The 14,183-nt window shown below is 41.5% G+C and overlaps 1 protein-coding gene across 6 annotated transcripts in view; it reads left to right on the forward strand.

The window, feature by feature from the left end:
* Positions 1–533: 533 nt before the first annotated feature.
* HECTD1 (HECT domain E3 ubiquitin protein ligase 1) overlaps positions 534–14,183 on the forward strand; it is a 93,358-nt gene continuing 79,708 nt past the window's right edge. For 4 of the 6 annotated variants that reach the window (XM_079767956.1, XM_079767951.1, XM_079767954.1 and 1 more), the window contains exons 1-2: positions 535–1,095; positions 2,359–2,633. In XM_079767956.1, the coding sequence (XP_079624082.1) occupies positions 2,494–2,633 (140 nt within the window). In that variant the 5' untranslated portion in view covers positions 535–1,095; positions 2,359–2,493. Of the gene's footprint in view, positions 1,096–2,358; positions 2,634–14,183 lie in introns of all 6 variants that reach the window. The other 2 variants (XM_079767952.1, XM_079767955.1) reach the window with 1 other exon arrangement.

Below are 14,183 nucleotides of genomic sequence, written 5' to 3' on the forward strand. Positions count from 1 at the left end.
ATTTCCAAGTATGTCCTGTAAGCAGGCAGGTTTTATTTTCAATGCGTGTGACCGAAAACGTTTGAGGGGAATAACCAGGGGCAGACTCGAGACCACGCTCCGCGGGAGAGTCAGAAGCACGCTCTCGGCGCCGCCGCTGACGTGGGACGCCCACGGGCCCGAACTTATGCTTTTTGGAACCTCCGTTCTCACACCTGTACCCGGGAGGTAATGCCCGGTATTTGCTTCCCAGGGTTGTGGTGGAAGGGTTTCCTGCTGGTGGACTGAGCGGCCTCTTGCCTCCAGGGACCGGAGGGAGCCGCTCTTCCGTCCCCGGAGCACTTCCGTGCGCGAGGAGGAGCGGGCCGTGGCGCGGAGCTGGCGGAGCGCGGGCGTCCGGGCGGGAGGAAGGAGAGGCCGGGCCGCGGCTTGGGGGAGCCGCGCGGAGCCTCGGCCCGAGCTCGCGGAGTGCGGGCGCCGCGCAGAAGCAGCCGGGCTCGCGTGCGCAGCGTGCGCGGCGCGGGGAGCGCGCTCGCCCTGACAGCGAAGCGGAAAGGCGTCAGGACGTACGACAGCAGAGCGACGGCGGACAGGCCCAGGGAGTCGGGGCCCCGGGAGGCCCGAGCGCCCCGGCGGGGCAGCAACGCCTCCGGCCTGTGGGCGCCCCGGCGCGGCTGGGCCGAGCGGCCTCCGCAGCGCCCCACGTGGCGGCCAGCGGGAGGCTGAAACCGGAGCCCACTGGCTCCGCCCCCACCGAGCTCGCCGGCCTCCCCGCCCAGCTCTCGCCCAACCCTCCCTTCCCCCTCCGGCATCGCGATGGACGCGGCCTCCCCCCGCCGCCGCCGGCAGCTTCGCGCGTGCCTCTGAGCTGCGGGCCTGAGGAGCCGCGTGCGGGGCCGGGACGTGCGCTGCCTTTCGCGGGTCGGGGGGGAACCTCTCCCTTCCCTGTCACCCGGACCCCGCGGAGGAAGGGGAGGGACGAGGCGCGGCGTTTCCTGTGCCGCCTTCCCCGGCTCGACCTGCGGCTTCCTGGCCACTCGAGGGCCGCGGCCTGCCCTGACGCTGCCCGCGGCCTGCCTGGAGCTGGACCGGGGCGGTTTGGGACTCCGAGACCGGGTAAGAGCTTGAGGGAAGGGGAAGCGGCAGCGCCTCGGGCGGTCGGAAGGGCGAGGCTTCGGGGCCGAGATCAGGAAGCCGGGGCGGCGGCCGGGAGCGAGACCCCGGCCCCGGGTAAGGTCGGCGGGGCTGCTGCCGACTCACCCGCTCAGCCCCTTTGTTTCCCTCCGGCGGTGGAGCCCCGCTGGCCCGAGCCGGATCCCAGGGCGCCCCCCTCCTCCCCCTCGCCCTTCAGAAGGCTTCGCTGCCCGGCCACGCCAGGGACGACCCCGCCGGGCCTCGGGAGTTCTGGGCGCCGCTCCCCGAGACGCGCCGTCCTGTCCGGGGCCTCCTCTCGGGCGCGGAGGCTTGGCTGCTGCTCCTCCAGGCCCCCCTCCTGGTCACGGGAGCTAACTTAGCGGGGTCTGGGGCGCTCGGGGTGCTGGGTCGGCCATCCCTGCCGGCCTCCGCCGCTGGGTGCCCACCCGGGCCCGCCTCTGGATTCACACACCTGCAGCTCTGGGTTACGTGGGACCCGGAGCTGCCCTCCATTAGGGCGCTTACAGGCTTTGGTAATGACTTTCGTGTGTGTGTGTGTGTGTGTGTGTGTGTGTGTGTGTGTGTGTGTGTGTTAACCAACTGCAATGGGGAAGGAGGTCCTTAGATTGGCCTATATTCTGATCGTGATGTTTTTTTTTAGTTCATTGCATTTACGTTTAGCATTTCTTTGGAAACTTTTAAGAACAATTGACAAGACTGCCAAAATTCCCAATCAAGTCTGTATTCGTAGATACGTCTTGTATCTAATGGTCGTTTGTATTTGGACGTCTTTACAAATAGTAGTGAGTCCATTGAGAGGCAGCAAAATTGAGAGGTAAATTTTAAAGCAGAAACTTAAGTTGGAGGGTAATGGTTCAAAGTGCTTGGAGTCCGAATCTAACCCCTATCTGAAGATCGGTTTTGGGTGGAGGAGTCGGGGAAGAAGTTTGCTGGAAAAAAAAAAAAAAAAAGAACCTTTAGTAAGGTGTTCTTTGCCTTTTGGCACAGACGTTAGTGATAGCAGTAGTGGGATCCGAAGCTTGTTTGACTTTGACGAAGAGCTCTGGTTTCCAGTTAAGCCGAAACCTAATCAGCTTATACTCTAGTGCAAAACTGGTTTTTATTTAGTATGATGATATATGAACGTTAAATCTGAGGAATAAGGAAAGTTGAAAGCACTAAGCACTATGTGCACTAAGCACTATGTTAAAAAAACATAACTTATGAGACTTTTCTAATTTCTAGGGGGACACCATGAAAATTTGGTTCCAACTGATGCAAAGGAAAAAATTGTAAACCCCAACTGATCAATCCTGGACATTTAAAGGAATTTTTCCCATTTACTTTTTTAATTTAAGCAAAGAGGCTTTAAAAAAAAACATGGCAGATGTGGATCCAGACACATTGCTGGAATGGCTACAGATGGGACAGGGAGATGAAAGGGACATGCAACTAATAGCACTTGAACAGCTATGCATGCTGCTTTTGATGTCTGACAACGTGGATCGATGTTTTGAAACGTAAGTACACTTCATCATCTTCCTTTGGGGTTGCTGTAGTGACATCTGTTTTTGACTATTTGCTGACTTCAGTTTGTTTAAAATTTTAAAGCTATCTTTTAAAAAGTTTAGCATTTACAATTTTCTGTGTAGTAAGTCGAGTAATGATAATTGTGATGACACAATATGTGTTTGTTGAATGAATAGGGATAAGTAGGGAATACATTTTTAACCATAGCTTGGTTGATTCATTTTCAAAATATGTTATGAACTGCTAAAATACAGATACTTAAAGGTAACTATTCCTGTACCAAGAAATTAACTAGAAATCGATATGAAAATGTAGATGATAATGAACATATGTTTATAAATGCCAATTTTTTATAAGTATTAAGTCACATGACATCTTACTTTTGTTACAGCAAATCATTGCCTTTTAAATTTCAGTTTAGAGGGTATAAATTGCATGGTACCCATATGGCATACTTTTTGGAATAGTAGAAAACAGATTATGAAGTTTGGAAAGTTTAAACAGTTTTATTCAGAGGTTAAAATGTAGAATTTATGCAAAAATGTAAAAGAGAATGCATTATTAGAGTAGCCATTAATGCCATATTTTTCTTTTGAATGCTGTTTTAATACCATTTTGAGGTAGTTAATAGAAAATATTTGAGATGTTGATGTAAAATTTGATGTAAGTATCTTAATTTCTTTGAAGTGGGAATAAAGATTGTATTATTAAATTGATAACACATTTTTAATTGTCTTCATTTTTGAATGAATCATTGAAGATGAATTAATAAGTGAGTAATTAATAATCCTCAGCTGAGGAACTTGGAAAAAGCTAATGTGACTGGGGCAAGGAAGAGTTGCTGGAGAGCTGAGTTGAGGTAGCATCAATATCAGATGGAGTCTTTTGTGTATGCTAAGTAAAGCTTTTGGTTTTGTCTCAAGGCGATGGGAAGTGCAGCGAAAGAGATGTGATTAAATTTTACTTTTAAAAACATAACCTGCTTTATGGAGAATAGTTGAGGACAAATGCTTGTAGACTTGTTAGGTTATGAGTCAGAGAAAGGATTGCTGTAATAAAAGTATAAATAAGTGGATAGATTGGAGACACATTTAAGAGGTAAAATAGGACTTGTTGAATATATGAGAGTGAAAAAGGAGGAGGTAACGTATGATTCAGGTTACAATGGATGATGCCATTCAGTGAGAGAGAACTCTGGAACAGAGGACCATGTTTTGAGGGGCTGAGGTCATGAGTTTGGGTTTGGCTGGATTCTCATATCTGCGTCTGCATTCAATCTGTTGCATTATGTTGTTTTGATTAAAATATATGAAAAAAACCATCCTCTATAGATGTAGTTGGAAAAAAAGGAGGAATCTTGTAATGCTTTTTTTTTTTTTACATCAATGAATATTCTCCTTTGATATCATACCAAAACTGGGCAAATAATAGTTTCTTAAGGGTTAGAATGTGGATTCTGAAATCATATCAATGAACTTTTCACACTGTTACATTAAAAGCTACTGGTCTGTTTTGTACATTGTGTGGATTTTTAACCCATGTTTAAGTTTGTAAAGTCATATACTTACTGGTCATGTGAAAAATATTGGTCTACTGAGTTATACAGATATCCTAAATTGACATATGTCATCCAAAATATAAAAAACACATTTGCTGATATGACTACTGATTTCATCAGAATCTTTAAATATTGGGGAGCTGTCAGTGTCACAATGGCAGACACAAGTTTCCCCAAATTATAATTTTTGCTTGAATACTTGAATATTATCAATGGCAACAGATATTGTCAAATTGTTTTTCTTGAAATGGAAGGCTTAACTTCATTAATTTTTGAGAAAATGTTTGCCAGATATCCAAGTCTACATAACCACAGTTTGATGTTCTTTCAAGTAAAAATGATGTTGCATGAAAAAAGTGGCTAGTTGGGCTCTCTAAAGATTGTACAAGTACTTTTCCTTGACACAACCATCATTCTTTGGTATGCAGAAGTACTTGATACTTTCGTCCCATTTCCTTAAGTAGAATATTTAAAAGATGTATTCAAGCTTTGCGATTAGTGAAATTAATTATTTCTTTTGCTTCACCAAGATTATTCTATAGTAAAGTTGGTTTTTAAAAATTTCCATGCCAAAACTTGTAGTACAGTTCAGTGTCACTACCTTGATTCATGCTAAAGCACCAACAGTTGTATTCACCGCTATAGGCCTGATGCATGACATTTTGTGCAAGAGCAGGCAGGCCTTCCTTCCCCCGACTGCCGGTACTGGCCTCCCTCTGGCCACTGGCAGGCACCCGGGACTCCTGCTTCCCTCCCAGCCCTGGCTTTGTCCGGAGAGATGTCCGTTCTAATTAGCATATTATGCTTTTATTATTATAGATTAGTTTACATGCCAGCACATGAAAGAAATGAATCAAGAAGATAAAGGACAATTGTGTTGAATATGGTGAGAGAGGTCAAGTAGGGCTGAAGACTAAAAGGTGTCCTTTGGATTTAGCAACATTCTCAATCATTGATCTTAATGAGGACTCAGAGTGGAATGGTGATGAGGGACAGATCCTAATGGGTTGAGGAGTAAGTAGAAAGTGAAGAAATGGAGACAAAATGCGAAAAACTTTTTTGAGAAGTTGGGTTGGAATGGGGGTGTGGGCTTTTTCTTTTAAAGGTCAAAGTGATAGGAGAAAAAATGGATAATCCATAGTGTAAGGATTCTGAAAAAAAAAAAATACAACAAAAAATGGGAGAGAATTGGCTCTTGTCAGGAGCAGTGCTTTTAAAACTTTAATATGCATAATGTGAGTCACCTGGGGGATCTTGTTAAGCTGCAAATTGGGATTTAGTCGGTCTGGTGTGGTGCCTGATATTCTGCATTTCTAATGTGCTACCAGGTAAGGCTGAAGCTGTTGGTTTGAAAATCCCACATTGTGTAGCAAAGCTCTGCTGGGGAGAGAAGTTTTAGGTAGTGTGTTCCTGTTGTAAAACCGGGAAGATGGAGAGGTTAGATGCAGATGTTTTAGGTTTGATGGTAAAAAGTTGATGGGATTTTTATCTCATGACATCTATTTTTCCTCCTGAAGTAGGAGATTAAAAAGAATAATATCTAGTCCTCCTGACACACCAAGGTTGCAGGTTTGATCCCTGCCCAGACACACACAAGAATCAACCAATGAATGCATAAATAAGTGGAACAACAAAGCATTGTTTCTATCGCTCCCCCCTCCCTTCCTCTCTCTAAAAATCAGTAAAAGTAAAAAGAATAATATGTAGTGTTGGTATTGGGAAATGATTATGCTCATATAGTACTAGTAGCTTCAAAACTGCTATCCCTGCCTCTAAGTTATACCCAGAGTTACATTCTTAAACTATTGATTTGATTGTACCTCTCTTTTACAAAATCTTTTGGCTTTTTTACCTAATGGATAATATTTATACCCCTTGAAGTCCTCTCCTGCATTCTCACATACTACTGCTACTACTTTTGTTTTTCCATTGCTAAGCATAGTGCCTGGCATACACAATAGCTACTATCCATATATTGAACAGATTGAAATAATTATTTATATTGTACCTGTTTTTCACTTATGCCTAAAATGCCTTTGTAAGGTATTTGTTAGTCATGAAACTAGTTGGGGAGTATGCAGGAGGAGGAAAGTTGTATTCTTCTCTGTAAAAAACAGTGATAGCATCAATATGTATTTTCCCTATCCCCCCGCCTTGTATTAATGTACTTGCCCTTTCCATATTGACTCTTGTTTTTTTCTACCCAATGGCAGAGTAGTAAGGAAGTGAAATCACTTTCTTTGATCAGCCCTGCAACTGTTTTTCCCTGATTGGAGAATGTTGATTGTATCAAATATATATAATCCTGAAAAGTTAAATAAGTGAATTTCTATAGACAACAACTGTGTACAGTGTGTGCTTCATTGCAGTGGACAGCGGAGAGAAATGCTGGAAGATGAGAAACATTCTCTAGGGAGCCAATAAATAATGAGCTTCAGTTAGCTTTCATTAAGTTAACCAAAGTGTCTGTCACCTTTAAAATGTAAAAAGCCAACCACATAGAATTTATAACAATATCTATATATATAAAAGCCAAGTGACTGGATGACTGGAACTACCTACCGGTTGCTATGACACTCACTGCGGCCAGCCAACCTGACCCATTCGGGGCAGGCCAGCCAGCCAACCTCCTGTGGCCCCTCCTCCCAGCTGGCCCTGCCCCCAATCACCTCCCCAAACCCTGATCAGGGGCTGGGTCGGCTGGCCAACCTCCCACGTCCCCTCTCCCTGACCAGCTGGCCCCAATTGGCCCTGATCAGAGAGGGCTGGCCAGATCCCACCTGTGCACAAATTTGTGCACCGGGCCTCTAGTATATGTATACTTTGCCTATTTGTTGGCTCTGTCATTAGACCTTTGAGTTCCTTGGAGCCCAGGACTGTCTTACTCATTTTTGTATTCTATCCCCTAGCACAGTATTTGGCATAAAAAGGCATTCAATAGATATTTGTTGAATAAACTGAGATTTGGTTTGTGGTATATTTTAATTGGCTAAAAGCAAGTCTACATACTGGAGTTTGACTTATTCCTCTATCTTTGTGAGGAAAGACCATAACTTTCAACTGCTGTGCCAGGAGTTATTTTTAACTAAGCAATACAGAGAGTGTCAAGGCTGGGAGTAGGGGCAGTAATAGAATAAAAGATGAAATGGATAAAAAAGTATTATTTATTATCTTCAAGAAGCCAAATTTATTAATCTGTTACAGTTAAATTTCAGTTGTTAATAAAGAAGTGCCCATTTTTAAGACTGTACTCAGTAAAATATTGCTGCTGTGGATAACTTCTTTTATTTTAAAAAAGTTGAATTTCTTTTTATTGTAAATTGTTCTGAAATCGTGGCCCAAGACAAAGTGATTAAGTCTGGAAAAAGCATATCTATAATAATAAAAGCATAATATGCTAATTAGACCAGATGTCCTTCTGCACGACTTTCCAGACGAAGCCGGGGCTTCGAGGGAAGCCCGGATCCCAGGTGCCAGAGGGAAGCCGGTGCCGGCAGCCAGGGGAAGGAAGGCCTACTCTTGCACGGATTTCGTGCATTGGGCCTCTAGTGATAGTTATAGTAGTATAGAAGCTGTTTGTGGTAGTATAGAAATTTTTTCTCTTTGGAACCTCACGAAACATTTTTTGTTCTTATTTTAAGTTACTAATCTCTACTTCCGTTAGGGGGAAAGATTCTGATGTCATTGTAGGTAGCAATTTGGGAAACATTGCTTAAAGTTGGATTCATGTGGTTGACTGGTCTGATAGTAGTTCTGTATAGACTGAGTGATCTTAAAGTTTCCTAATTAGGCTACCTTTGGGTCTGTAAGTTGGTATAATAGTGTAGTAATGGGTTTAATACATAAAAATAAATTTTAGCAAGTTTAAAATTTTTAATAACTCTTTAATTGTAATGTATATAAAATTTTGTGCCATACATGTATAGTTTTAGCACTATTCAGGGAGGGCTGTGAGTATGCATAATATTTAATTTTTTCTTAAATTTATTTAAATTGTGTATGCTGAAATCTGAATTTGACAAATGCATATAGTTGTGTAACCACATCACATTTGAAATTCAGAACAATTCTATCATCCTGAAAAATTCCTTGGAACCATCCTTTTGAAGTTAAGCCCTCTTGTAGCCTCAGTGCCTGGCATCCAGTGGTCTGTTCTCTGTTGCTGTAGTTTTGACTCTTTTAGAATCTATAATAATAAAAGTGTGATATGCTAATTAGACTGGACAGCTGAACGACCTTCCGGACATCATTCTGGATGAAGCCACAGTGGCAGGGACTGAGGCAGAGGCAGTTAGGGGCGATCAGGCAGGCGGGCAAGCAGTTAGGGGCTATCAGGCAGGCAGGCAAGTGGTTAGGGGTGATGAGGCAGGCAGGCAGGTGAGTGGTTAGGAGCCAGCAGTCCCAGATTGCTGGTTTAGGCCCGATCCCTAGGGGTCCCAGATTGTGAGGGGGTGCAGGCTGGGCTGAGCCCCCCCCCCCCCCCACTGCCCCTGTGCAAGAATTTCATGCACTGAGCCTCTAGTGTCATAAATGGAATCATACATACAGTATGTAGCCTTTTGAGTCTGGCTTCTTTCATGTAGTATATTGCATTTGAGTAATTTGTGTTGCTGTGTGTATAATAGTTCCTTTCTTTTCATTTCTGAGTAGTATTGCATTTTATGCATGTATCACATATAGTTTATCTATTCACCTCTTGAAGGACATTTAGGTTTTTCTGGTTTTGGTGAAGATGTAACTAAAGTTGATATAAACATTAGCATACAGATTTCTGTGTAAATATGAGTTTTTATTTCTTCTAAAATTATAGAGATAAGACTGACAAGATGGAGAATTGACAAGCTGATTTCAAAATTCATATGGAAATACAATGTACCTAGACTAGCCAAAACAATTTTGGTAAAGAATAAAGTTGGAGAAGTAATGCGACTGTATTTCAGTTCTTATTATACAGCTATAGTAATCAAAACAGTGTAGTATTGGTGTAAAGATAAATGGACCAATGAAATAGAAATCAGGAATAGACTCACACATACATCAAGAACTTCTTTCAACAAAGGTGGAAAGGCAGTTAAGTGGATAAAGGATACTTTTTTAATGGGGCTGGAACAATTGCATATCCATATGCAAAAAAGGAAAAAAATAACTTTGATCCATACCCTATATCGTGTACAAAAATACACTAAAAATGAATCATAAACCTAAATTTAAAACAATAAAACCTTTAGAAGAAAACAGGAGAAATCCTTTTGTGACTCTAGGTTAGGCAAATATTTCTTGAATGAACACCAAAAGCATAGACCAGCCCTAGCTGGTTTGACTCAGTGGATAGAGTGTCAGCCTTTGGACTGAAGTGTCCTGGGTTCGATTCCGATCAAGAGCACATGCCTGGGTTGTGGCCTCTATCCCCAAGGGGGGGTGTGCAGGAGGCAGCTGATTAATAATTCTTTCTCATCATTGATGTTTCTATTTCTCTCTCCCTCTTCCTTCCTCTCTGAAATCAATAAAAATATATCTTTTAAAAAAAAAGCATAGACCATAAGAGATTAAATTGATATGTTTGAAGGTCTCTACTACTAATTTATTTTCTGTAATAGAGGACTGTTCAGGTTAATTAATTCTTCAGTAAATTTTAATAGTATGTCTTTCAAGGATTTGGTCTATTTAATATAAATTAAAATTTATGGTCATAGACTTGTTTGTAGTATTCCTTTTTATCCTTTGGATATTTGTACAGTCTCTAGTGATAATTCTCCTTTTCATCTTGATGTTGCTGATTTTTATCTTTTGATCAATCTGGCTAGAGATTTATCAAATTTATTAATCTTGTCAAAGAATCAGCTTTGGTTTCATTTATTTTTCTCTGTTTTTCTGTTTTAAGCTTCACTGATTTCTGCTTTTTATTATTCTGTGTTGGTTGGGTTTAATTTGGTCCTTTTTCTAATTTCTTAGGTGGAAGCTGATGTCAGTGATTTGAGATCTTTTCTAATATAAGCATTTAGTACTATAAATTTCTCTTTTCTGCTTTAGTTGATGTATATTTTCATTTGGTTAAAAATATTTTACAATTTTCTTTTGAATCTTTTTTTAAATAAATCTTTATTGTTCAGATTATTACAATTGTTTCTTCTTTTTTTCCCCCCATATCTCCCCATCACCCGGTTCCCTCCCCCCCATTGTCCTTATCCATAGGTGTATGATTTTTGTCCAGTCTCTTCCCATACCCCTCACACAGACACCCCTTTCCCCCTGAGAATTATCAATCCACTCCCATTCTATGCCTCTGATTCTGTTATGTTCACCAGTTTATTCTGTTCCTCAGATTTTTAATTCACTTGATTTTTAGAATCACTTGTTGATAGATATGTATTTGTTGTTCATAATTTTTATCTTTACTTTTTTCTTCGTTTTCCTCTTTTTAAAGAATACCTTTCAGCATTTCATATAATACTGGTTTGGTGGTGATGAACTCCTTTAGCTTTTTCTTATCTGTGAAGCTCTTTATCTGCCCTTCAATTCTGAATGCTAACTTTTCTGGGTAGAGTAGTCTTGGTTGTAGGTTCTTGCTATTCATCACTTTGAATATTTCTTGCCATTCCCGTCTGGCCTGCATAGTTTCTGTTGAGAAATCAGCTGACAGTCGTATGGGTGCTCCCTTGTAGGTAACTAACTGTTTTTCTCTTGCTGCTTGTAAGATTCTCTCTTTGTCTTTTGCCCTTGGCATTTTAATTATGATGTGTCTTGGTGTGGTCCTCTTTGGATTCCTCTTGTTTGGGGTTCTGTGCGCTTCCTGAACCTGTAAGTCTATTTCTTTCACCAGGTGGGGGAAGTTTTCAGTCATTATTTCTTCAAATAGGTTTTCAGTATCTTGCTCTCTCTCTTCTGGCACCCCAAAAATTCGGATATTGGTACGCTTAAAGCCATCCCGGAGGCTCCTTATGCTATCCTCACACTTTTGGATTCTTCTTTCTTTCCGCCTCTCTGAGAAGAAGAAGGGAGAGGGATAGAGAGCTAGAAACAATCGATGAAAGAGAAACATCGATCAGCTGCCTCCTGCACACCCTCTTCTGGGGATGTGCCGGCAGCCAAGGTACATGCCCTTGACCAGAATCGAACCTGGGACCCTTCAGTCTGTAGACCGAGACACTCTACTCACTGAGCCAAACCGGTTAGGGCTGTCTCTATTTTTTAGTGATTGCTCTAGGGCAGTGGTCGGCAAATGGTGGCTTGCGAGCCGCCGCAGTTTGCCACTCTGTTGACTAATGAGTTTGCCGACCACTGCTCTAGGGGTTACACCTAATTTAGAGTTAATATCTTTTGTTTTTTTAAAAAATATATTTTATTGCTTTTTTACAGAGAGGAAGAGAGAGGGATAGAGAGTTAGAAACATCGATGAGAGAGAAACATCGACCAGCTGCCTCCTGCACACCCCCCACTGGGGATGTGCCCGCAACCAAGGTACATGCCCTTGACCTGAATCTAACCTGGGACCCTTGAGTCCGCAGGCTGACGCTCTATCCACTGAGCCAAACCGATTTTGGCTAATATCTTACTGTTTAAAGTAAAGAGAAGACTTACAAGCAAGTAGCTCTCTTTACAATCTCTAACTTTATGTTATAGTTGTCATATTTATTAAATTTACATACATTGAAAATCTCAAATTATAGTGTTATAATTTTTGCTTTCAGTAGTCAGTTTAATAGGAGAAAAATAATCTATTACATTACCCTGATATTTATCATTTCCGTTGCTCTTCCTTTATTCCTGAAGTTCCGTGCATCTTTTTGGTATTACTTTCTTTCATCCTGAAGAACTTTCTTTAGCATTTCTTTTAGGGGAAGGCTGGTGGTGATGAATTCTTAGGGTTTTGTGTGTTTTTTTCCATCTGAAATATATTTATTTTGCCTTTATGCTGTGAAGATATTTTTGCTGGATATAAAATTCTGGGGTGGCAGTTTTTCTAGAGTTTTAAAGATATTCCACTGTCTTCTGGCCTTTATGGTTTCTTTTTAATATATTTTTATTGATTTCAGAGAGGAAGGGAGAGGGAGAGAAACATGAATAATGAGAGAGAATCATTGATCGGCTGCCTCCTGCACACCCCACATTGGGATCAAACCTGCAACTCAGGCATGTACCCTTGACCGGAAGCAAAACCAGGACCTTTCAGTTCGCAGTCTGACACTCTATCCACTGGAGCCAAACTGGGTAGGGCTATGGTTTCTGATAATAAATCTGCATTCATTCTAATTTTCTGCTTTCAAGATTTTTTGCAGCTTAATTATGATTTATCTTTGCATGGTTGTCCTTGCATTTGTTGTACCAGGTGTACCGGTTAATAATGCGGATTTTGTAATAAAAGAAAACACGGTAATTTCAAGAGAAACATCAAAAGTGCTTTATTCAAAGTAATGTCCATTGCTAGCTACACATTTCCACCATCTTTCAGGTAATTTGTGGATACTGTCCCAATAGAACTTTTCTTGTCTTGAGGCAAACCATTCAGAGACCCAATTTTCCACTTCTTCGTACGTTTTGAAGTGCTCAGAAAGTGCGTGTGCCATCAATCACAACAAGTGGTAATCTGAAGGAGCAAGGTCTGGTGAATACAACGGGTGGGTGAATACTTCCCAGGCAAGATCTTTTAACGTGTTTTAAACTGCTTTTGAAGTGTGTGATGGTGCTTTATCGTGAAGCGAAATTACTTTGCTGTGTCTTCTGGCCCATTCTGGTCGTTTTACGATCAAAGCGTGGTTCAAATTGATTATTTGTTGTTGGCAGCATCAGTATTAACAGTTTCACCTGGTTTTAGAAGCTCATAATACACCACACCTTCCTGATCACACCAAACGCAGAGCATTGTCTTCTTTCCAAAGTGATTTGGCCTTGCAGTCGATGTTGATGGTTGACCTGGATCAACCCATGATTTTGTGCATTTGGGATTCTCAAATCCACTTTTCATCACCAGTCACAATTCGATGCAAAAAAGACTTCTGTGCTATTGAAGCAACATTTTACTGGTGACTTTTCGGTTTTCCATTTGTCTTTGGTTCTGTTGATGTGGCACCCATTTTCCTTCCTTTAAAATCTTTCCCATTGCTTGTAAATGATCGGAAATTGTTTGCTGAGCAACGTTTAATCTTTCTGCAAGTTGTTTTTGAGTTTGACACGCATCTTCATCCAATAATGCTTGTAATTGTTGGTCTTCAAACTTTTTCGGTTGACCTGGACGTTCTTTGTCTTTCACATCGAAATCATCACTTTTAAAACATTTAAACCAGTGTTCATAAGTATCTTGAGATGAAGCATGTTCACCATAAGCTTCCCGAAGTATACGATAACTTTCAGCAGCACTTTTCTTCAAAATAAAGTAATGAATTAAAACTTCCCGCAAATGCTCTTTTTTTTGGCACGCAATTCGACATTTTTTAAAAATATATATTTTATTGATTTTTTACAGAGAGGAATAGAGAGTTAGAAACATCGATGAGAGAAACATGGATCAGCTGCCTCCTGCACACTCCCTACTGGGGATGTGCCCGCAACCAAGATACATGCCCTTGACCAGAATCGAACCTGGGACCCTTCAGTCTGCAGGCCGACGCTCTATCCACTGAGCCAAACCTGTTAGGGTGAAATTCGACATTTTTAAGCATAAAAATATCTATGATGTTAACACCTTCAGAAAATTTGACATATGAAGTTTTGAAGCTTGTTGTCAATACAACAAAAGAGCATACATATCAAATGGCATATATATCAACATATGTGTAACTCCATCTATTGAAAAAAATCCACATTATTAACGTACACCTGGTGTTTGAGGTTGCTGATTTTCTTGAATCTGTATTTCATCAAATTTGGGGAGTTTCTTCTTCAAATCTATTTTCTGGACCAATTATTTCTTCTTTCTGGGACTCCAGTAGCACACAGTTTAACACTTTTTATTATCTTCTCTCAGGTCGCTAACATTATGTTTCAT

Source organism: Cnephaeus nilssonii, assembly GCF_951640355.1.
Source record: "Cnephaeus nilssonii genome assembly, chromosome: 4".
NCBI classification, from domain to species: domain Eukaryota; kingdom Metazoa; phylum Chordata; class Mammalia; order Chiroptera; family Vespertilionidae; genus Cnephaeus; species Cnephaeus nilssonii.